At 35.0% G+C, this 26,932-nt stretch overlaps 1 protein-coding gene across 2 annotated transcripts in view; it reads right to left on the reverse strand.

Annotated features, from left to right (window-relative positions):
* Positions 1-1,831: 1,831 nt before the first annotated feature.
* LOC138710977 (1-phosphatidylinositol 4,5-bisphosphate phosphodiesterase-like) overlaps positions 1,832-26,932 on the reverse strand; it is an 85,057-nt gene continuing 59,956 nt past the window's right edge. For both annotated transcript variants that reach the window (XM_069842214.1, XM_069842215.1), the window contains exons 21-22: positions 24,110-24,356; positions 1,832-18,127 (exon numbers count right to left, since the gene is read on the reverse strand). In XM_069842214.1, coding sequence (XP_069698315.1) covers positions 18,059-18,127; positions 24,110-24,356 — 316 coding nt within the window. In that variant the 3' untranslated portion in view covers positions 1,832-18,058. The remainder of the gene's footprint in view (positions 18,128-24,109; positions 24,357-26,932) is intronic.

The following is a 26,932-nucleotide window of genomic DNA, read 5'->3' on the forward strand; positions in this document are numbered from 1 at the left end:
AGAAAAAAGAAAAAGAGGGAGAAGATGATGATGATGATGATGATGATGATGAAAATCAACACAATGCTGATTTGCTTCTTATAATAGTAAAGATTTTTTTTTTTTTTTGCGATACTTTGGTTCCCTTTCTTGCCAGGTGATCGGCCTATTCGTTTCTCACTAATCCAATGTATGAGGGGAGCCAGTGAAGTACTATATTTTGTTACCTTCTAAGCATTGTTAGCAGTTTCCTACTTTCTGCTATTGATAGGTACGGTATTTGATGCTATTGTTTCTATAGCTGCTTTGGAGTCTACCAGAATAACTGCTTTGCTGAAGTTATGGATTCTGGTCATTAAATTTAGTAATGCTACTTCTATAGCTTTAAATTCATCTTTGAAAGCTGATTTACCTTCGCTTATTGGTATGTAGTGTGCGAATTCTTTGCAGTAAACTCCCGCTCTAGCATATCCTTTGGTATCTAGTCTTGAACAGTCAGTATAAACTCTCTATCTGGTTCAGGATGTCTCTCAGCTATTGTTGCTAGTGCCATTTGCTTTAGTTGGGTTGAGTTCGTATAGACTTTTTTCCAGAGAATTCTTGAAGTTTCAGTTGGTAGTTGAAATTCTGGTAATCCATATGATTGACTGGGGAAGGTGTTTTGTCTACGACCTTGGTAATATTGTTTTTCTCTAAGATTTCTTTGTTACTTATTGAAAGGATTTTTTACTTTCCAGGAGGTTGTCTGTTATGTCTTTTGAGTTTCCTGTCATTATATCACTTGGTTCGAAATTATATGTATTAATAACATTTTTTTAAATTTAAACTGTATTTTGAAAAAATCACTACTATTCTTCCTACACATTTAAAAATGTTTGCCTGAAATTTACTCCAAACACCTTTCAAACTCCCTGAAACATAACTAGCTATTTATTTTTATACATTATTCTTCAAGAACTAAGAAAAATTATTTTATATAGTAAAATATAAAAACAGAAAAAAATTGTTATGTCTAGGTGAAAAAAAACATATTTCCCTAAAATATATTGAGGTTTAAGGAAAATATAGATAGCAAGTTTTATAAAAAAAAAAAAAAAAAAAAAAAAAAAAAAAAAAAAAAAAAAAAAAAACATACACATAGTACAAAATTGGTAGGAGTAGCATTTTTAGTACAGAAATATGTGAGAAAAATTCAAATAGAGAAAATCGAGTTTAAAGTTTAAATGGCCAACCAGAGCATGCAACCTTTCTTTTGAAAATGGCGGCTGAAACAGCTGATTGAAGGGACCTATCTGCTTGAAAATTTGTGAACCATGTAATTTCTTAATGTTAATAAAAATTGTTCAACAAAATTGGCAAAATTTCACCTTAGTGTATCCTTAAAATAATTCAGTCCCATTGTTTGAGGCACAATGCATGTTACTTCGAATTAAACAGAAAACAATTCAGTCCCATTGTTTGATTCACTATGCATGATACTTCGAATTAAACAAAAATTAAAAAATTCAGTCCCATTGTTTGATGCACTTCGAATTAAACAAAAAAAAAAAAACAATTCAGTCATTGTTTGATGGAGTATGCATGTTACTTCAAATTAAACAAAACATAATTCAGTCCCATTGTTTGATGCACTATGCAGGTTACTTCGAATTAAACAGAAAACAATTCAGTCCCACTGTTTGATGCACTATGCATGTTACTTCGAATTAAACAGAAAACAATTCAGTCCCACTGTTTGATGCACTATGCATGGTACTTCGAATTAAATAATTTTGAAAGAATTTTATACTGTACAAGAGTTTTTGTAGATCATTTCTTCATATTGTTTGCTGAAATGAAAACAAGTCACAGCTGAGGCAGAAATGTTTCAGGAATTTATTCACTGTCCATACAGAGATATGGGAACAAATGCTGATACAGTGGAACCCTGTAACCTGTGGGCAAGCACACACACATGTGCACATGCACACACAACACATTGCACTCCCTGGACAAAATAAAACTATGCAAAGATGTCTGATGAAACAAGTGTGCCTTCTCATTTTCTGACTAGAAGTTCCCTCAGGTACTGACAGCCCAAGAGACAATGACGAAGGCTCAGATCTGCGGGTGAGAAGAAAGAAAGACTGACAGATGCGAGCATGCTGCACAAAAGCTGCTTAATCAAGTCATAAAATCTGGCATCAAATACAGGATGTATACACCAAATACTAGCACTCATGAATCAGTACAGTGACACGGTTCAGTCACAAAATTCTACTTACAAACTCTGAGGACGTACCTCAATGATAAAACCAGACCGAAAATGTCAAAAGAAGTAGTCTTCCAGGTCTCATCATTTCCGAGAAATAAGCTCAAAGAATAAGTCAAATTATAACGCCATTTTCAGCCTGAAGAGTGACAAAACAGCAACTGATACAGACAACAGAAGGTATTGTGAATTTCAAGTTACGCGCATAATGACAAGAAATGACAATAACAATGTTTTGTTTTTTGATATCTCGAAAATGATGAGACGTGGAATACTTTTTTTTAATTAACATTTTCAACAGTTTTTCTGCAAAACAGATCCCAGAAGCATGTAGGCCAAATTTCGTGAGTCAGTGTAAAGTACATCATTTACATTATCCAACCATTCTACTAATTATGTAATAATGAATATTTTGAATGATACATGAAGAGAACAGAAATTATATACACCCTGTAAATGTAAAGTGCTACTACAAAAAATACTTAAAAAAATACAGAAAGTTTGGTTCAATTACACAAGATGTTTCAAAAGTAACGCATAATTGCAATTAAAATTTAGTTAAGAAATTGGGGAAAAAAGCTCAAACATGTCAAACCTTCTGTTTAGAAAGAAATATTTTTATGGAAACAAAATATTTTTGCAACTATTATTGTGCAAGTTACGACGTCATCGAGAACGTTTTTAAATGACACCCTATAGTTGTTTTTAATATCATCTGAAAGAGCACAATTATTCTTTTTGTACTCCAGAATTATTAACAGTCTTTACCGTTAATGAAAATCGTGCATATATGACACATTATTGTACATTATTACCATGCCAACTAAAACGTCATGACTTCTATTAGGAGGGTATAACTTGTGCCATAAAGTTATCATTATGAAACGATATGCCACATTATAATATTTAATACATTATTGCTGTCATAGCAACCTCTTTCTTCATAGACAATGATATCAAACTACCCATCATTACAAATCTCATGTTATTTCTTTATTAATTGTTTTATAATGCTGTCATACAAAAAGTAATGTATGGAACATATTTATAGTGTTATACAGTTATTGCACTCGTCAGAATTAGAAAATTCGCTTCACTTGTTCTCTAAAAATTGACTCGTGCCATAATGTATAACATTATGAATTTGTTTCATAAGATACCATTCTATCACTTTGCAATATTAATTGTTTTATACAGAAGCATGGTTACTATGGTAACAGTTTAATTGTTGATGCATTTTTGTTAGTTATGAAAGCAGTTTTACTGACGAAATCAAAATAAAGCAAGATGTTCGTAACAGAAAATGATCTTTTCATGTCTCTGGCATTTTCACGTTCTCTGAATTTCTCTTCTATTCTACTCATTCTACTGAGAAGTAGGTGGCCGATTCGGATGAGTTTTGTTAAAAGATGTGTATACTTTTTGTCGTGTATGTCTTCTGTTACCAAACTCTATCATCATCGTCATCGACATCGTCATTGTCGTCGTCGTTGTCGTCATCGTCATCATCATCAGAATTTCGAGTCTCTTCTTTTCTGTTAAGAACATCTCGTTTTACGTTGATTTCATCCAATAAAACTGTTTTCATAACACAAGGACTAACAAACAACTAAACTGTTACCATAGTAACCATAACCATAGTGCTTCTGTATAAAACAAATGAAATATGACGTAACAAAATATGCTTTTTCAGATGTTATTAAAAAAAACCATAGCGTGTCATTTAAAAATGTTCTCGATTACGTCATTAACTCACACAACAATACTGCAAAAATGTTTGTTTCGATAAAAGTATTCCTTTCTAAAATATAAGGTTTGATATCTGAGCTTTTTGTTCAAAATCCAATCATTCCATTTTAATTGCAATTATGCGTTACTTTTGAAAACCCCTGTATAAGAAACAAAAGCTCGTGATGAAACATGGAATGGGCCCTGAGAACAGGGCGTTCCTCTTAAAGCTAAGGTGCGAAACAACTCAAATCAAAGATAAATTATCTTACATATTGTAACAGAACATAATGTGGTCCTACTTCATTCGACAAAAAATTATTTATAGAGGAATAAAGCTGAAAATTAGTATTAAAGAAGCAGTGCTGTATCCTGAGGACTACAATTTGCACTCAAATCTTCCAGTCAAATGGTTTAACTTAAACGAGACAGTGCAGTATTACTACAGTCATACCTTGCTTAATGATAGGAATGTGTTCTTTAAAAATGCTTTGTTAATAGAACTACAATTTTGCTGAGGGAAAAGTAATATGCAAAATATAATGATGGATCCAACATACAAAAAGTGCACATTTTTCACACACCAATAAAGATTTAATTCTCTATTCATTTCACGTAAATGGTCAGATATCATATACCAGACAAGTGATGGAAGATATGGCAAGATCAGACACTTCCTCGTGGAAAATACTATTTTATTCACCGCAAATTTAACTTTCAAAGATTTGAATGGGCACATGGAAAGCTCATGCATTATCATGAAAGTAAAAGGCAAAACTTTAATTGAAAATAAATAATAATACGGATTAAGTGTTTGCGTAGGCTTCCGCGGCTGGTGTACATGGTGTGTGGATAAGCTTCAGGGCTTCTACCGCGTTGTCTTGGTGTTATTGGCTGACGTTTCGACCGCAGTGTTGTGACCATCTTCAGAGCAGTTGTTGGATAAGGAAATAGTCTGCCAGCTCTTATATATATAGTAGTCTCGATGGGGGGGAGTACTTGCTGTGATAGGTCGTAGGTTCTCCTTCTGGATCTGATTGGTCCTACGTTGTCCAATCCGGTTGAGGTTTGTATGAAGGGGAGTATGAAGGGACGTTATGAGGGCCAGTATTTAATATGAATACTCCCCTTCATACAGACCTCAACCGGATTGGACAACTTAGGACCAATCAGATGCCAGAAGGGGAACCTACGACCTATCACAGCAAGTACTCCCCCCCATCGAGACTACTATATATATAAGAGCTATAAGACTATTTCCTTATCCAACAACTGCTCTGAAGATGGCCACAACACAGCGGTCGAAACATAAGCCAATAACACCAAGACAATGCGATAGAAGCCCTGAAGCTTATCCACACACCAATCATACGGATTGCTTCACTTCACAATCATCTCACTGAAATAATGAAAGTTCCTTTTACTGAGAAGCTTTGCTAAAATTTTGATTCATTTAGTGATCAAATTTCTCGTGGAATAAAATCTTTTTCATTAAATTCTTAATTCTACATCAAATATTGTTTCGTGAGTTCTTGCAATAGTTTGTGTATTATCTTACCTGCCTGATAAACACCCCTACACAGCTGTCATCACAGAGCTAGAGAGCGGTGTTTATCGAATTTTGCGAAGTATCCTTATTTTATATATATTAAAAGAATAAAATGTTATAAAAAATAATGAAGTCTGAAGAGAAATACAGGGTGATTTAAAAAAATGATAACACTTATATGGGTCATTCAGTTGATAATTATATGACTGTACTGAGCCCATTTCTGTATTAATTTCTTTAAAATACACATACTGTCCACACTTCACGAGATTATCTCTGCGAGGGGGAATGGTCCTTGCGGGGTAAAAGACGAGGGTAAGGAAATGTACAATAACTCAGGGCGTCTGAAAGAGCAGGTAGATGAGGGTGGTGCCATTGACTGGCTGGGACAAAGTTCAGTGACACTCGACCTGAAAACGTTGGTTTTGCAAACTATGCAAGCATTTTAGTTACTGTTGAGATTTTATTGTAAGATGTTGGTGTTGTGAATACTGTGGATAACAGGTGTAGTTTACATTAAAACATTCTTAAGTCAGATTTTAATTTCTTAAGTTAACTTAAATATTGTGTCAGATTGGCTGCATTACGCTTTAATTAGGCAATTATCTTAAATTAGTAATTTAGTTAGACAATGACTTACGAATTTGTTTAGTCAGTGAAATATTTAGTTAAGTAGTTTTAAAGCGAAGTAGAGTTGTTTGATTTCAATAGTATCACATATCAGTTACCATAATGTTTACAAAGTGTAAAAATGGAAAAACTACAGTATACATAGTGAAGCACGACAAAGTATAGCGAATGTAATAAAGATGTGTGATGAAGAAGCAAGGCAGAAGAGGTTATTGTGTCCTTTGATGAATGCTACAGAATGGGCTGCTAAATACGCAGTATTTATGAATTTTTTGTAATTTAATACTAATACTAATTTCATTTACACTGACTGACTTAATAATATTCTCATAATGTCAACATTAAATTATTGAAACTTACAATAACTTCAGTTAACTACGGGCATGACTTCGAGAGGGGAACAAATTAAAACTTTAGTTAGCTCAAAAGTATATATGAAGCTTTAATATTTCATTTAAATAACATGCAGCATTATACTCGTAAAAATTTTAATTTGTATATATTAAAAAAAATCTTAATACATTAAATAATTAAATTAATAAATTAGATTATTATTATTACTATTATTATTATTATTATTATTATTAATTACTATATTGTAAACCAAACATATAATATTTACTTTGACTGGTGTAGTATAACACTGTCATTGAATAATTGCTTTCCGTAATTAACTTAATTATAGATATTAAATGTATAATAAGTAGCCTGTATGAATTAATAATCTGGATATAAAGTTAATGTTTTACTGAGGGACAATGTTTTCACTGTAGTTGATAGCGAAAGTTTAGAGCACACAAACCCGGTTCTGTCTCGATGTTTGCTTGTGAGAGTGGGGGGAAACCTTGCATTCCTTGCTCAGATCATCTGGTGAAATGTGGACAGTAGTAGGTCATGATATTTCAAGGATGCCAATGAATCTATTTGATTTTTTTTTGTAGAAATGGCTACAATATTGATCTTGGAGCAAGGATGGGGGTGTTTCAGTCTCCAATCAGTTGACTATGATGGAGAACACGTGGAGACCAACTAAAGTCAGTTGTGTAATAAATGTTTGTTTGAATCATAATATATTCACCCGTATAAGAGTTAATATTTTTTCAATCACCCTGTATATGTCAAGTAAATTGCAATAAAGAAGAAAGGGACAAACTGTTAGGAATATTGTTGATAATATTTGTAATTATCAGTTACATTGGAGAGAGCACAAACTGAATGGATCCAGATCGTTTCCCCATCTTGGCTTTTCTATAGCAACCTAACTCAAGGGAAAGAAAGATTTGGGAAGATTAAGAAGACAGTGGCAAGATTAGGGTCATATTTGTGAATTATAAGAAACAGGACAAAGTTATAATAGCGGTAATTTGGTTCATGATGATGAAGATGGCGATCGTATTTTAAACACTGGGAGACAGGAAACTCATTTCTATGTTCTAAATCAATTATGCTCGAAACTAGGTTTGCCGTGAAAGCGTAAGGGTGCAAAAATACAGCACGTGTTTATTGTTATGATGCACCCCACGCTGTAATTCGTGGAAATCGAAGCTGCTCATGCTTGTCTCCAACAATCTCGTGTCCTTTAATGACACTGTTACTGCTTTATAAACAGTGAACCATTTTGTAACAAATCTGATGTAAATGAACAAATCTGGAACAGTTATCACAATTTGAGTGCATGGTTCATTCCTCAGGAGCAAGCAGTCCAAAATAACCGACTTCTTTGTAAAATAATCACATGATATTAAAATAAATGCTATTGCAGATGTTATTAAATATCATTTCAGCTATACGTTTTTTCCTTCAGACTCTCATAAAACTGTATAAAAAAAAGCTTCACTGTATCATTATACTGGGTGTTCATTTCAAAGTGTGTCATGACGTCACTGTTGATGAGTCAGCGATTTGAAGCGAGTTTCAGCTTTTATGTCAGAGAAGTTGCCTATTAATCAAGGCGTTCAATCTGAACTTGAGAACGTGTACAGTATAACTTGAACGTCGTAGCAACAGATGGCGGTCTGTGTGCTACCATAACCTCTTTCGAAATGTGTTTTGCTTGGCCAAGTTGTACGCAGGGTATTTGTTATCATCGGTTGCCACAACATTTCACAACACAAATCAAATGCTCCGTGTCCATGCTGATCATCGAAATTAATGTCAACAAATATGTAAGTAATCGTCTTAACCCTCTCCCCATACCTCGACAGTAAGAAAAAACTTACCTCAGTACATGTTTCGAAACAGTTCACATTCCTGCCACTACCGGCGTTACCGTATGTATCGGTAAGTACTCTTCAGAATGAATGCCGTACTTTCTAGGCAACTTCTCTGGCATATAGGTAATACACCTCTGCGGAAGTGTAGGAAGACTGAATTCTCTAGGCTCATCGACTAGCCACATGATGGCATACAGCGAACCATGACACACTTTGAACTGAACACCCAGTAGTATCTCAAAACAGTTAAACAATTTAAACAATTTTTTGACAAATACACTGCATCATGACATTTTAAAGCAAGGTATGACTGTACAAATTACAAAGACACTGCAGCTTTCCGCTGACATCTTGTCACACATCGTCTCTGGAAAGGTCACTATAAAAATGTTTGGCACTTGTACTGAACTGGCTGGAAGTGTCCACAGCCTCCTGAGATGCGGGCGGGCATGTGTGCATGGGTGTGTCTTTTCAACTCTTTACAATTTCAATATATATGTATAGATATATAATATATTTATATGTGTATACTTTAACAGTTAAGTTAGAAATTCTATAACAACAATATTTGGCTTAATTATCTTTTGTACACTTGAAGGTATCCTATGTGCACCTTCATGCATCAGGCATGTACGAGACTTACAAACAAATACTGTAAGCAGCATTTCATCCTTTTAAAAAACTGAAAGCAAACATTACCCATATTATTACAAAAGTCCACAGCTGTAGTTCAATACAACATAAACGGATATAAGTTTAGATAAGTATTGTACAGTCCACGTACATAGAACAGAGCAGTCACAACTTTTACAAATTGACATGAGTTTTTTGGGCATATACACAAAATAAACCTAGATACACTTTCAATTTTACACATTATTAGTTGTAGGAATGTTATACCTTCTGTACATAGCAATACAGTAGAACTTGTGGTGGGGTGTGATCTGAAGACCTGTGATTTTGTCGCTGTAATAGGTTTGTCTTTTAGAAAAAATGAAGGAATTTTGTATCCCAATTCATCTGCTTTTTATCGATTTTAAGTGTGCCTAAGATAGTATTAATAGGGAAAGGCTCTATGTGGCAATGGAAGAATTGAATATCCCAACTAATTAATTAGAATGGTTAAATTGCTAATGAGTAACACATACAACCAAGTTAAAATACAGAACCTAACATCGAAACCATTCCAAATACACAATGGAGAGACCAGCCTCATGGTCTAGTGGTCAGAGCTTCTGGCTATAGTTCATGAGGTCCTGGGTTCGATTCCCGGTGAGAGCACAGGAATTTTTCCTTAAAGGGGAGTATTCCTGTGTTCGTCCATGGTCTGGAATTTAGGTTAAGTTTAGATTTAAGACCTCTCCTGGCACTACATTATCATAATCATTCTAACACATCATCGGGGTAATGTAACTCCGCCTTCCAGGCGCCCCAACCTCAGAAGTGGGTTACAACTAAGCCACGGCCAGGAGAGAAGACCAGAAATGTCGAAAGACAACCTGGTGGCATTGGATTAAAAAATACACAATGGAGTTCGTCAAGGAGATGCATTAGCATGCCTCCTATTCAATATTGCATTGGTAAGTGTCGTCAGGAAGTCTGAAGTGCAAACACGGAGCAACATTTTTTATAAATCCACACAAATATTGGCTTTTGCAGATGACATTGTCATTATTGGCAGATTCATGAAATATGTAAAGGAAGTGTTCCTTTCCTTGGAACAGGCTGGAAAAGAAATACGCCTCATCATCAATGAGAGGAAAACAAAATATATGTTGGCAGATAATGGAAAGATAGGTGACAAAATAGACTGCCTGCAGATATCAGACTATAATTTTGAGAAAGTTGACAACTTTACATATTTAGGATCAGTGGTCACTAGCAATAATAACATGTCCAATGAAATCTCTAATCGATTAATGAAAGCAAACAGAGCATATTTCGGCTTGAAATATCACTTTAGTTCCCATGCTCTATCCAGGAAAGTAAAAGTTATTCTTTACAAAACATTAGTGAGACCAGTTTTGACATATGCGGCAGAAACGTGGTCAATCTCCAAAAATGATGAAAAAAGATTGGAGATTTTCGAAAGAAAGATTCTGCGAAGGATCTATGGCCCAACATTTGAGGAAGGTCTCTGGAGGAGGAGATGCAACTATGAATTATATAGACTTCTAGGAGAGCCAAATATAATCAATACGGTTAAAACTAGCAGATTGAGGTGGGCAGGACGTGTAATACGCATGGACCCAAGTGAACCTTGCAAAAAAATTGTAATAGCAAATCCGGGAGGTCAGAGAAGACGAGATCGACCGCACTTGTGGTGGATTGATGGAGTGGAAGAGGATGCCAGAAAGTTGGTGTGCAAGAATTGGAAGGCTGCTACACAAGATAGAGACGGATGGCGACAATTACTAAGGGAGGCCCAGGCCCACCAAGGGCTGTAGCACCAATGATGATGATGATGAATAGGTTTGTCACTGGTTCTGACTATATTTCGAAAATCACAGCTCTGAGAAATTGCTATCTCCGACCAAAATGTGACTCATAGTGATGGCGACTGATGTATGTATATGTGACAGCTCCAGTCAGAAGATTCATGCTAACTTGAAGGACAAGATAAGTAGGATCTAATTAATTATATCTTAATCAAAAGATTAACGTCAGCAAGTCTTTGATACTCAAGCTATGTCCACACAACGCTGAACGCACTGCTATATTCTTCCATGAATGATTCACCAAACCATTCGTAAATAGGGTTGCCAACTGTTTTTGAAGAAAATACGGGAGGCTAAGTAATCTACAACATTTCACGTACAAAACTGACACATTATTCAATTCAGTTAGAGGTACTAAAATACGGCTTTATTATATTTTACTCTTAGGCAGTAGGCTTAATTTAAGAATATTTTGAGACATTTTGCCTCACTTAATAGTTTCAAACAAATTGTAAAAATTCCCTACATGAGTAGTTGAAGTTAACTGTGATTCGCAGTTCTGATTTGATTAGATGTATTGTGCTCCTGTTTCGACATTGGTTCACTTGAGTTTTGCCACCTGGTATGCTTACAGCACAACTCATTAGTTTTTTTTTTTTTTAATCTGTAACTCTAATATTGTTTGATTTTGAACTACTGAGCCCTAAAATTATTTCTGGCAAGTATTACCTTCTATAGAGATGCACTGAAGATGCACATTTCAGTGCATGTCTGTAGCAACAGAATCCATCATATAAGTCACCTTCAATCACGGAAAAATTAAATGTTTCAAATAGATTTTTACATTATGTAAAAATACAGGAGAAAAATGCTAGAGAAGAAGAAAAATACGGGAGTCAGGAGGCTGTTAAAAATTAGGGCTAAATACGAGAGATCCCGGGACATATGGGAGGGTTGGCAAACCCTATTCATAAACATTCTTGGGTGAATATACACGCCAATACATCGCAATAACACTGCTCAGTGTGCAATTGTTATACTCGCCACACTAATCAGCACTGTTGATATAATACTTATGGCACAGTTATATCAATTCGCAGAAGAGCAATAAACATGTCAGCTCATGATGGGAAACAGTTGGTATCGCCAAGAATCATCTGAACACAAAAATCACACTGTGACAAAATCGCTATTATTTGTCACGGTGATTTTTCCAGAGCTGTGATGGCAAAACACTATCACACCCAGTGGCGGCCGGTGAGGCATTCTGGTGATGGTGCCAAAAACGAAAAAAGGTTGTACGCAAATTACCCTAGTGAAATTGATAATTTCGCAGTTCACATTCGCATTATCTTAAATAAAACACATTAATTAAACCAGCTATTTTACCAGGTGTACAGTTAATAATGCATCTAGTAACAGTTACAATAACATTTCCGAAACTAATAACGAAATTTACAGATACAGATAATCAAAATTTTCATAGCATTGTTAGTCAAATACAAATAACTTTTATAACTAGTAAAATTACTGGCAAAAAACACACGAGATAAACAGTGATATAGATAATAAACAAACACGTTTGCACTTTATTTAACAGGCCGATAAATCCAAGGCAGCGGCCTGAATAACACATGTTCATGTCCTGCACAGATCTCATGTATCGTTAACAGAAGCATCAATACTATAGCAACAGTGTAGCGATATTTAGTTGCCACAAAATAAAACAAATATTACACAACATTAACAAACAGTTTTACATAATATGAAAAAAAAATTATCTTTCTAAAAAGAACCATGACTATCTCTGCATTCAATATAGTTAAATGGATAATAATTTACACATTCAAATCCAAGTTATGTGCATTAGTTATGAATTGGCAACATTACATTAACATTTGGCGCGGAACTTTAACTTATGTTTCGTGCAAGTCTGCGGTAGATGGTTCCCTTCCTAACATCTCCAACAACCCTGCCATCTAGCGAAATTTTTGCATTACTGTGCTCTAGCGGGCGGAATATTAACTACTGAGTCAAATTAAATTCAGCTCAAAGTCTGCCATAAGAAACGCATATAAACTAGAATCAGTAGCCTTTTGTACAGTGTTATATGGAGGGAGGCAGTGCCACACTGAAGTGGCTCCAACGTTCGGAAAAACGCTGCAAGACTGCGTCCGGATCTTTGCGCGCGCTCGTTCAAATGAAATACAAATAAAATGTGTAGAAATAAACTATTACAACTGCTTTCTAGGATATGATTTTTTGTTTCCTTCATTAGTGGTGCCATGGCACACTGGCACTACCCCAAAAGCCACCCCTGATCACACCCCACCTCTAAGTGGAACCCCTTTTATCTGAATTCCGTTAATCCAGATTTCCAGTTTATCTGGACCGATTCTGTAAAATTTATTAAATATTTATCACTCCTGTCTATAAAAATAGACACGTCCAGCACGCAAATAGTATGTTTCATAACATTATGCACTCACGTGTTTGCTGTAGCACAAGTATGCAATTGTCAATACTTGTGGGCAAACAACAGGCAATTTAGTCGGCAAATGTTTGTAGTAGGCAAGAGCATTCCCTCCCCATTGCAGATGAGCACGTTTGCAGGTAAATATGTCATGTGGCCACATCAGACACAGGAGAATTGGATGTACACAGATACAGATAATCTGTTTTGTATTGTATGTTGCTAAAAATAGTGTTACATTGTGAAGTGCAATAACATGTAAACTGTCGTATTTACGTCTTTAATGAGTTTTCTGGATTACCCGGATTTTCGGTCATCTGGATCACGTCTAGCTTCATTTGAACCGGATAAATGAGGTTCTACTGTATCTTTTCGGGATTAAACACCACAGCATCACAGAATCTTAAATGTCTGCATGTCAGTTCAAATGACTGCACCTATCTATACACACAGAATCTGTTCACACAGCACTTATTTCAACAAATTACATGACTAAATTTTTAATTTCTTACGTTACATTCATATTACAGCTGCTATTTTATGAAGTTGCTGTGAGGGCGATTTGAAAAGTATTTTAAAAACAGACAAATGCAGCTTGGTGAAACTAATGGCATCTGCCGAGAAGTTATTTACATTTTGATATATATAGTAGCATAAACGTATTTATAAAAACAGCATTAACATCATGACTGGCCCCTTCAGTATCTCACCATCAAACCACAGGCTCATCACTCCACGAACTTGGGATACAGACTGGAACAATACTTGTGATGGACAGACTCTAGGTTTTACTACATCAAAGCGCCTTCTCTTTAGATGTTCATAGTTATTTACACTTTCTATCTACATTCCTTCTAGTCATACAGTTCTCGTCATTCTACTACACAGGGTGAACCATAAGTCATGTCATTAATTTCAAAGGTTTAATGTTTGAGATATTTAAAACAGAAAAGTTAGAAGATGTGAAGAAGATGTGAATTAAAGACATGGTCTATGTATATAATGCCTGAAAATAGCTATTGATCCTTTGCGTGTTTGTTTTTAAAATAATGTGTTTAATCTGTAACTATAGTCAGTGTATTGATATTATATCTCTTTGTTGTTACCTATTGCTTTAAAAAGAATGTGTTTAACTTGTAATTTTAAGCCAATTTTTCTACTATTCTTTTACTGTTTACACTTGTTTTTAAATCTTTTGTATTGCCCTTACTATTATATATTGCCCTTCAAGAATTTCGTTATTCGTTAGTTATAAGTCATTACTTGTGTTATTATTTTAATCATTGTACTTGTTCCTAATCACGTATTTAACTTGTAACCGTAAATCATTGCTTGTAATATCCTTTTATTACTCTTAACTGTTCCATTGTTCATGAATTAAGTATTAATTTGAAAGTGGAAGTCAAACTTTGTTATATTAATGTATTATTGATTATATTTTTAAGGTCGCATATTTACTCTGAAACGGTTAGACATTCTTATATATCTTTTGCATTGATTATTCCTCAAACATCTCATTAATCTTTAACAGGATCCATTCTTTCATTAAGGTGCATTCTTTTACATAATTCATGTGAATTGTAACTGTGACCACAATTTTATATTATAATTTTACTATAGTTTTTTTTGGTTATAAAATATGTATTTTGATGCCAACTATAACCCTAATATACCTCAGGGTGAAATAGGGTTTATTAAATTGGATAATAAAAAAAAAAAACAGAAAAGTTAAGAAGTTAGTACAGCTTACAGCAGTACAATTTGGGAAATATTAAACATCTTTTTCCTTCATTACTGTAACTTGTACAATGATGAAAATTAGTAGGTGTAAAACACTGTCCTCCTACTATATGAAAAAAAAAAAAAAAATTTACAATATAAAAAATGTAGTTATATATTTTTTCAAAATCCAAAATGGTGGCAGTTCACTGTGGAGTGATGAAGCGTTTCCCTCACAACTCAAGAGACTTTTCAACTTCTTCATATTCTCTCTCTTTTATTTTATTGCTGAAACTCATATCATGCTCTTTCAACTCTTTCTTTATAAATAATATTTTTTTATTTTGTGTTAAAGCAATATACTACTGATATTTTACCATTTTTTTTAAATAATTTCATTTTTCATCAGAAAATCTATTCAAGATAAAGAAGTGATTTTGCATCATTTAATAGATATAACATGCATAAATACACATAAAAAAATTCATCACAGAATAATGGATAGTTTTTGAGTTATCAGGGAAATGGTTCTTGAAGGTGTAATTTACAGGAAATGAGTATTAAACATTTTTCTGCAGATTATAATTTCTTGTAACCAAAAATCACGTTCTCCTATTCAAACATGTCCAATGGAGGAGCTGTTCATCAGAACATAACAGAATATTGAATTACCTAAATTAATGACATGACTAACACAGTTCATCATCTGGTATTACTTCTTTTGAATATTCATTCGCTTTAACCCTTTTAGTTAAATGTTCTGTTTCTGTTACAATATCCTAATGGACAATCATGATGATTACACCATTTTGCAAAGCTCATTAATGCTACTATCTATTGTACAATGTCAGTAATTTCCATGCAGGTATCTCTATACCACATTTGTTTCGCCAGATTGCATTCATCCACCTTGAAAACAGAGAAAGTTTTTCCTTACTTTTTTAAGCATCCTTTTTATATAAATACTATTAAAAATTAGACAAATTGAAATGGCTGCCATCACTAAGAATCATGGTACCATGACCAAACATGCGTACAAAGACCCTGGGACTAAGAGAATATTTATCAATTCAGCTGCAACTTTCAGCAGCTCTGTATATCCTAGTCTGTTGTATTTAATAATGCAGGTAATCTTCATGAAATCAACTACTAATACTGAACACAGTCGTCTTCTAGAGACCAACCTCAATATAACCCAGAAACACTGGTTATTGGCTTGAATCAAATTACACAATCGCTCTTGTCACACTCTTATACATCTCAGCATTAATTGGGCAACGAAACAGAATCAATCTGAGTAAAGGACAGCTGAATTCAGTTTTCACGGCAAATTTCTATATAAGCTCATAATATTCCATTATGTTTCACCAGGAGAAATGTTGTTGTTTGCTAATGCCAGGAACTTGGACTTTCTCCACTTTCCTATGGAGTCCACGCCTATGGAGTACTGGTTAGCATGTCTAGCCGCGAAACCAGGTGGCCCGGGTTCGATTACCGGTCGGGGCAAGTTACCTGGTTGAGGTATTTTCCGGGGTTTTCCCTCAACCCAATATGAGCAAATGCTGGGTAACTTTCAGTGTTGGACCCCGGACTCATTTCACAGGCATTATCACCTTCATCTCATTCAGACGCTAAATAACCTAAGCTGTTGAAAAAGCATCGTAAAATAACTTACTAAAAAAAAAAAAAATTCCTATGGATAACCCAGTAATACCTGGCAACTGAGATGTTAACTGTAGCAATTATAAACTTAAATTCCATATACCCACATGCTCATTTATCATCTACAAAATCTAACTCGTTCATTTGATGTGAGCTACAGTAAACCATTCAAAAAAGAAGCCTGGCATTAGAGACCAACAAACCAACACATACATTCTCTGTCTTGTGTTTCCGTAATCACAGTACAACTTCCAAATAAAGGAAGTCGTGATGGAGTTTCTTATACTATGAAAGAAAAAGAATTCTATTGGTACAGAATTCAGAGGTCTACATTAGTGGGAAATTGTTACTTGATTGATTCTATTTTCAATCTAAACTATCAACATACAAATAGTTTTAAAGATAGAAAACAATGCTGGCTTATCACTGGGAAGTTCCTTTGGACTATATCAGTTGCTGTAAAAATATCTGCACAGAAAAAACACGTAACGTTTTGAAGAGTGGATCTAATTTAGTCTTCAGATAAAAAGAAGGAAACTTAATTTCTTAGAACTCTTACAAATTGGAACATTCTTCTGAAATAGCCAATTGTAATAGTTTCAGTGAAGAGATTACATCCTAAGCATGATTTAAAACATTTTCATGATGTTCAACACAGTGCGAGACTTTTGGGTTTTTGTATTGTGTCATTTATGCAGAAACATTCAACATTTGAAACCTGAATATCAGTTAGCTTCATCATAACGAAAGGCAATGAATGAAAAAGCTGTGTGTTGGATCCATTACAAAAATCCGTTCTCCAAAACTGAACAACAAATGCAATGAGGAACTGTCTTTCAAATCAAACAGCCAATGGCTTGGCTTCCATCTGTATTATTGCTAATATCAGACTTATATTTCTCAAATTATTCATCGATTTCTACGGCATTATAAGCATGCAGACACATCTAATATCGAAGAAGAAAACTTTGGTGAGTTCTGGTAGGTAAATACTACCAAAGTCCACTCATTCGCGGAAAAAGTATGTTTAAATGCAAAAAATATATAAAAAAGAACACCCTCCAAAGGATGCCAAGCTAGGGATTTTTATAACTTTTAAAAATCCAACACTTGGCTGGATTCGAACCAGCGAACCTTGGGTCTAATGACGGACGTGGTAACCACTCAACCACCGAGGAAATAGTCCAAAGGAAACGTCTCTCTCTCTCAACAGCCTTTTCCTCCAAAAAGATGTATCTCACTGCAATCACACCTTTCGACTGTTCCTGCTGGAAGACGAACATGAAGTCAATGAGTCTGAGTTGACGGCTGCTTGTACATGCGTGACACATGTGCACACTAAGTAACAACACAACAACGAGCGATACTGGACTACTGGGAGCTGATGACTAGATTACACAGTGGTACAGATCATGCTCAAGCGAAGAACTCCATCTTGGGCGCCAGCTGATACTCCAGCTCCTCGTTGTTGTTCATCTCGATTTGCTGAAAACAAACAAATATTTCTCATTATAAAATCTCACACTGTTGTTGTTGTTGTTGTTTTCTAATGCCAGGCGTTTGACAATAAAGTCATTTGACCTCTTGCACTCCAATATTTTTCAAAGATATTATCATGGCCAGCCACTGAAACACAGATTTTGAGGTGTTCCGAATCCATTTCTTGGTTTGAGTTGCACAATGGGCAGTTAGGGGACTGATATATTCCAATTCTATGCAGGTGTTTGGCCAAACAATCATGGCCTGTTGCCAATCTAAATGCAGCTACAGACGATTTTCGTGGTAAATCGGGAATTAACTGTGGATTTTGATGCATTTTTTCCCTTGAGATTGTGTTATCAAATTTTGTTTGTTGATGTCTAAGTAAAAAAAGGTAAAAAAGGTATCCCCGTAACATGCCATGAAGGCACTTGGGGGGCATGGAGGTAGAGTCCCATGCTTTCCATGACCTCGGCACTAGAATGAGGTGGTGTGGTCGGCACCACGCTCTGACCGCCTTTTACCCCCGGGAAAGACCCAGTACTCAATTTTATAGGAGGCTGAGTGAACCTCGGGGCCGTTCTGAAAGTTTGGCAACGAGAAAAAATCCTGTCACCACCTGGGATCGAACCCCGGACCTTCCAGTCCGTAGCCAGCTGCTCTACCAACTGAGCTACCCGGCCGGATGTCTAAGTATGTAGATTTAATAAATCTTTTCACAGAGTAATATGTAGATTTAGTAACAGGTCTGTAAGTAGCAGTGCTGCCTTTCTTTGCTAAAGCATCCGCATTCTCGTTTCCCAGGATTCCACAATGGGATGGTATCCATTGGAATACAATTCTTTTATTGAGTGATATTAATTGAGAAAGCATTTTAGTTATTTCTGCTGTTTGACATGAAAGTGTGTTTAGAGACGATTGATAGAATAGCTGCTTTGGAGTCTGACAATATAACTGCATTTTTAAATTGATTGATGTGGCATAGAAGATTCCTGAGACTTTAACTTATTGCAATGATTTCTCCATCAAAACTTGTTGTTCCATACCCAAGAGATCTATAAAGTGAGAAGAGACAGCACGTAACACCTGCACTGGCACCTTGTTCTCTGGAGATCAAGGATCCGTCAGTGTATAAATGAAGCCAGTTTTGTGGAGGGTACCTAATATTAATTGTCTCTAAAGACAATTGTTTTAGTATTTCAGTGTTTACTTCTGATTTTAGTATTTCTGCAAAAGGGCATTTTTAAATTGATTGATGTGGCATAGAAGATTCCTGAGACTTTAACTTATTGCAATGATTTCTCCATCAAAACTTGTTGTTCCATACCCAAGAGATCTATAAAGTGAGAAGATACAGCACGTAACACCTGCACTGGCACCTTGTTCTCTGGAGATCAAGGATCCGTCAGTGTATAAATGAAGCCAGTTTTGTGGAGGGTACCTAATATTAATTGTCTCTAAAGACAATTGTTTTAGTATTTCAGTGTTTACTTCTGATTTTAGTATTTCTGCAAAGGGGTATCTGTCAGATACAGGGGGGAGAGCCATTAATCCTTCCCATTGAAGGCTTTAAGGAACCAACCTGGACAAATACCCAACGTCCCATCCCTACCTTCCCGTGGTGCAGCTGTTAGTAAGCATAATTTTACAAGCTGAACTAAAGGGAGGGGCTACTCATCAATTAGCACTGGTCAGCTTGATGAGTTAATGACTGAATTTGGTATAATTTCCCTCTATTCAATACCTAATTCCCTCTTTACCCTTTCCTATCCAGTCCTCTGACTGAACTCTTACTTTCTTCGACCCCAACGGCATTAGAGCATTCGAGGCCTAGGGGTTCATTTCCCTTTTCTTCCTCCTCTTTCTACTTTTCTGTTCCTAGTGCTGACCTGCTATGGCACTAAAATCGTCCTCCAGTGGCTTGAGGGAAAGCTGGTGATCAACAAGATCTCCCAGCTAGGTCCAATGGACCCGTCGACCAACAGCAGGTGTGGTCCTCCAGACATTCTGGGGGTTGTGTGTGAATGAAGTAGCCACCAAAACGTTAAAATATGGTGTTCACTTAAATCGACTACAACTTGCCATTTAACCACTCCAATATGAAAATCTCACACTAAAAAATGTTTAGGGAACTTTGGTTCCAGGATCAATGTTGAATGATGATAAATAATAATAAAGCTTCATACATTCTTTATTGCAGCTAATCGGCTACCCTGCAGACACTTAAAAATCTAAGCCCGAAGACAGGTCTGAAACTCACAAGTGATACCAACTCCACTTATAAGGCAATTAAGCCAGGAAATAATGGGGTAGGATAGCCAATTCCTTTTCCCCTCCATTGCATGTTATTATTAAACTATAAAATCATTTTTTTTTGTATAGTCAATTTTAGAATTTCAGTCAGATACAAAGAGCAATATTAGTCACTTTTGTTCAGCCAGTCACTGATTAGATATTGGCGATCCTGTAATGTTTGAACGTAATAAAAGCACAAGCTATTGTTGTGAACAGATCGGGTAACATAGGGAATGTGCTGTCAACTGCTTTCATTTTAATGTTCAATCATTATAATCATATGCATATGTTAAACCGAAAACCATCTGCGGTAGTATGCATATTGTGGTTAAATTTTTCATTGAAATTGTTAACTCACTGCGTACTCTACCTTTGGGGAGTAATATGAAAAAAATAAATAAATAAAATAAAATAATAATAATAATAATAATAATAATAATAATAATAATAATAATAATAATAATAATAATAATAATGGACATGTCTATATGACTACAAAATGTCTATGGACATGTTTATCTGTATGTGACGTCACATGCTTGCAGTTATTAAGGTTAATGAGTCATGCTCTCAGTATGGCAGATGCATAAGCCAAACAAAAATGGTCCTAACTCCTAAACCGTAAGAGATAGATCAAAACGGATTCCATTTTTGAAAAGGTTGCATTTATTAATGCATTTCACTCACAATATGTTCTGAGCAATATTCAATGCTTTACAGTTTAACCTAGCAAGTGATTAAATGTTTGTAAAATGAAAAAAAGTATAGCATGTTTTTGGTTTATTGTTTAAACTATGTACAATTTTATTTAGGGAATAAAATAAACATAATTTTGGATAGATCCGTCTCTATTCTTTCATTTACATATAACATGTTCCTATAAATAACCTATAAGTATTAAATTATTAGCATTCAAAGAAGGAATTGTGTTAGTATTGAAAATATGTCCATTCATCCTAGTGATCATTGCATAATGTTATTCAACCGTTTAAAAAAAATACAATTGAAGACCTATCTTTCCAAAGGGGCTTGATGAAAAACGCACTGCCAAATACATGTTGAGATACCTCCGACACTATCTTTTTGAGCACGAATGAGACATTTAAAGTTGCACTATAACAGAGCCCATTTAGTATGATATGCCCATATAAAATTCGAAAAACTGGCACTTACCCTCTTTGGAAAGATAGGTCTTCAATTTACTATTCTAAAAACTCTAATACAAAAACTTATTCAGATGATATATGGGAATATTCAAGAAAAAAACATAGAAAATAAGAAAAAGCATAGACAGTAGACTGAAATAATGGAAATCAATTGCAGAATAATATTGTTTAAAGATAAACACCGAGGAAACTGATATGAAAATATCTAGGGTGTAGAATGCAGATTGGAATATTAAGCTGTCAGCATAAATAAATAATAAAAAATATGTAGGTAGGTATATAAAATATACATATTAAGATCAGAATCTCAGGCAGTGGGTTTATATTACATTCGTAATGAATGAATGAATAAACGATAATGATGATTGTGATAGAGAATTGTTGTTGTGATGTCGCAGGTGATCTTGAGTACTCAGAGAAAACCCTTGTGTTGCCTGCGCTACAGGCAGGGTTGCCAGATTCTCTCATCAGAAATCCAGGACAGATGATAATACAACATACATGTACTATCCTTAAATCTTTTAAAATTCCCTTTTATAAGGTTAAGAATATTGTGATGGAAATTCTGAAGGCCTCTCTTCAAATTCTACACTATCATTTATATGTTAACACAAAAAATTTTGCTTCAATGTATAAATTGAATAATTATTTTACTCGTTTCATTTCTCTTTATCTTTTATGTTTGTTAATTCTGGATCCTAATGGTCAACCTCACTTGAGGACGGATGATTTTAAATAAATCTTTGTAGTAGTAATGCCACTAAATATTTTAATGAATTAAATTTGAAATAAACTGATTTTATGTATTTCAGCTAATTATATATGCCCTAAGCTTTTATTTTTGTTACATTTTTGCTTACTTACTTACTGGCTTTTAAGGAACCCGGAGGTTCATTGCCGCCCTCACATAAGCCCGCCATTGGTCCCTATCCTGAGCAAGATTAATCCAGTCTCTATCATCATATCCCACCTCCCTCAAATCCATTTTAATATTATCTTCCCACCTACGTCTCGGCCTCCCCAAAGGTCTTTTTCCCTCCGGCCTCCCAACTAACACTCTATATGCATTTCTCGATTCGCCCATACGTGCTACATGTCCTGCCCATCTCAAACGTCTGGATTTTATGTTCCTAATTATGTCAGGTGAAGAATACAATGCGTGCAGCTCTGCATTGTGTAACTTTCTCCATTCTCCTGTAACTTCATCCCTCTTAGCCCCAAATATTTTCCTAAGAACCTTATTCTCAAACACCCTCAATCTCTGTTCCTCTCTCAAAGTGAGTGTCCAAGTTTCACAACCATACAGAACAACCGGTAATATAACTGTTTTATAAATTCTAACTTTCAGATTTTTTGACAGCAGACTAGATGACAAAAGCTTCTCAACCGAATAATAACAGGCATTTCCCATATTTATTCTGCGTTTAATTTCCTCCCGAGTGTCATTTATATTTGTTACTGTTGCTCCAAGATATTTGAATTTTTCCACCTCTTCGAAAGATAAATCTCCAATTTTTATAGTTCCATTTCGTACAATATTCTGGTCACGAGACATAATCATATACTTAGTCTTTTCGGGATTTACTTCCAACCCTATTGCTTTACTTGCTTCAACTAGAATTTCCGCGTTTTCCCTAATCGTTTGTGGATTTTCTCCTAGCATATTCACGTCATCCGCATAGACAAGAAGCTGATGTAACCCATTCAACTCTAAACCCTCTCTGTTATCCTGAACTTTCCTAATGGCATATTCTAGAGCGAAGTTAAAAAGTAAAGTTGACAGTGCATCTCCCTGCTTCAGCCCGCAGTGAATTGGAAAAGCATCAGATAGAAACTGGCCTATACGGACTCTGCTCTAAGTTTCACTAAGACACATTTTAATTAATCGAACTAGTTTCTTGGGAATACCAAATTCAATAAGAATATTGTATAAAACTTCTCTCTTAACCGAGTCATACGCCTTTTTGAAATGTATGAATAACTGATGTACTGTACCCTTATATTCCCATTTTTGCTAGATTATGAAATTTCATTTGAATTATTGATAAAGCCTGGAAAAATAACGTCATATTACAGCCTCATCTATATAGCAAAAATGCGCGACAATAGTGTTTAAACCATATCAATAATAAAACAACTTCCAAAAAGAGTAAAGAATAAAGATAAGTTAAAATACCTAATATATACTACAATACTATCATTTTTATTTCAATAGAGCCCAACAGGAGATGCCAAGAGGCAATAACGATGACATTGAACATAGGTTGGACAGGATCTTGAAAAAATGAATAAGAAATTTTAAAAACAATTTTGTGGGAATGAGCAAAAAAATTGCATTTTTCCAATTCTTTTTACATTCCAGGACAAATATAACTCAATCCAGGACACAGGACACACCATTAAACTCTAGAATAATCCTGGAAAATCCAGGACATCTGGTAACCTTGGCTACAGGCTTCCCCAACAAAAGTTATAAATCCAGGTCGATGCAGTAAAAAGAACTGTTAGGCAATGAAACATGACTCACGTTCTGCACGTCCTTGACGAGGGTTTCCATCTCCTTTTCGTGCTTGGCCTTGAGCTTCTCAATCTCCTTCTCCTTCTTCCTTATGGCAAACTTGCGCTCGTCGGTGAACTTCTTGGTGTTGTTCTGCTTTTTCTCCTTGAGTCGTCGGTCCTTCTCCTGCTTGTTACGGAGTGTCTTATCATTTGCTACCTCCTTCATTGTCTCCACTGAGATCTTGGCCTGCCGTAGGTTCATCTCCTTCATCTCTCTGCAATATAACTCAGGTATTCACTTATTTGACAAGATCTGATATGTACGGTAAAATAAACACCATAAAACAAAATGCATGATTGCCTTGCATTTAATGTATTTTTCTTTTAACTTACGAGTTCAATCACAATATATCCCTGAACACACTGCAACCTATGGGTTTATTATATTTGCCCTCCTCCTTTGTTTTCTACTTTGTTCGTCAGAGAATACTACAGTCTCATGAGACTATGTACCATACATCTGCATCAAGATGCAGTCCAGCAGAAATATCTATCCATACAGCAAGAAACTTTCTGGATAAAAAATAGTTATCAGTGAATTCATCTCACTGCGAGATAATGATGTTTTAAGTATATGTGACTTCTAGCTTTATCTTTTTTCTATAGAGGAAATCTCGCTAACAATTATTATTATTCAAATCTAGTCTTTCAGGTAAAGCTCCCTGTAAAGCAGATTTGAATAATTTCAAGGGAAAAATTGTTCCGGGGCCGGATATCGATCCCGGAACCTCTGGTTGAATGTACCAGTGCTCTACCAACTGAGCTACCCTTGAAATTATTCAATTACTATTATTGTTCCTTAAAAATCTATCAAACTTATCTTGTTTGTATTTATTAGCATGCATACTCGTATACAGAGAGGTGTGGAAGTAATTCCGCAAAAACAAATTTTAACTATTTTATATTCATATTTTGACATTCCTATCCATACTTAAGCCAACTACACAGAGAAACTGGTATTGACACAATCAAACAGTTTATTCATTCACAAACTAAGAAGTTCTATAACAACCTAGAAAATGTTCCAGGCGCCATCCACTACTCTCTCGGAAGGAAGTCCACATTTCCCACCAGAATCAAGAGCCGACTTCCAATGGACCTCATATTATAATCAAAATTTATCATCACACCAACCCATGTAAATAATTATTTATTAACAATTATTTTTGTTCACTGAGGAGCCCAATCTAGGCTGCCCTCAATTCAGTGTCATATATTGTATTTATATTTTAGAAATGATCTGTATAGCGCTAAATGTGCTGATCGATCGATAAATTGTTTAAAAAAAAAAATCCATACTTACTTACAAATGGCTTTTAGAGAATCTGGAGGTTCATTGCTGCCCTCACATAAGCCTTTCATCGGTCCCTATCCCGAGCAAGATTAATCCAGTCCCTACCATCATATTCCACCTCCCTCAAATCCATTTTAATATTATCCTCCCATTTACGTCTCGGCCTCCCCAAAGATCTTTTTCCCTCAGGTTTCCCAACTATCACTCTATACAGATTTCTGGATTCACCCATATGTGTTATATGCTCTACTCGTCTCAAAAGTCTGATTTAATGTTCCTAATTATATCAGGTGAGAATACAATGCGTGCAGTTCTGCGTTGTATAACTTTCTCCATTCTCTTTGTAACAGCTACTTAATTGTAACACGGTTACGAAAATAATTTGGACACGAAATAACTAGTTACTCGCCTGGATATAACTTCAGCAAAAGAAACTAGTTACAGTGATATCATTACGTAGTGTTCAACCGGTCCACAAGATAGCGCGGCATTACTAATGTGTTTCACCATCTGGTTACAAAAATATCAACTAAGTCTGTTCCCTAAAGCAGAGCACAGAGCACGGTTTCGATCAGAGCCGAGAATGTGATATTTCACAATATGATTGTTATTAAATCTGTAAGAAAATTTATTATAAGGGCTATACTCTTCATAAAATATTTCCACCCGTGGAATGTGTATCTGCAAGTAAACCATCACAAAAAATTAGTCATGATGAATAAATCAATTTCGTTTATTATAATATATCATAAGCTATTGATGTCCTTCGTCGTAATATAAAGTTTTCAAATATTTAAAGTAAACGAATATTGCATGATTTGTCGCATTAGGGGCTTACTTATTTCATAGGTGGATTTAGCCTATCAATATGGGGGGAGGGGGGTGTAAGAAAATCTTAGCTTATTTATATAGGTACTGATACTGATTCTATGATTTATTATAACTGCATTGCATTTTGTCTATATTATATGCTAATATTAATAATTAAGGATATATGTATATTATATATAACATTACTCGTAGCTAGTTATAAAAGTAACAAAACGTATTATATTATTGTGTAGTGTGTATCGCAGTGAGTGGAATGTGGATGTCTGGTTAACACAGAAATTTCAATGTGTTTGTTACGAGTGTTGAAATCTTCATTACTGTCCTTTCTGTTAATGTTTTTACTTTTGAAGTTCAATCAATCCAATATTTTATGGTATTTCTGCTACAAATGTATTTGTCAACGTTTTCAATCATTTTTACAATGTAAGTTATTTAGCATTCAAATATAACTTGTTCGTGGATAACTAACTGCTTCTGTGTCTCTGCTAGTTATTTAACCGTTAAATATAACTTCCTCTTATGTGACTGCTATTTTACCTCCGGCAGGAAATTGTAACCGTTACTTATAACCGTTATTTATAACAACCAATCAAAAGTAACGGAGACAGTTATAACAGTTACAAGAAAATAACCGTTTGTCACATCCCTACTGTATACAAATTTAAA

The sequence above is a fragment of the Periplaneta americana genome, chromosome 12 (genome assembly GCF_040183065.1).
Source record: "Periplaneta americana isolate PAMFEO1 chromosome 12, P.americana_PAMFEO1_priV1, whole genome shotgun sequence".
Lineage (NCBI taxonomy): Eukaryota > Metazoa > Arthropoda > Insecta > Blattodea > Blattidae > Periplaneta > Periplaneta americana.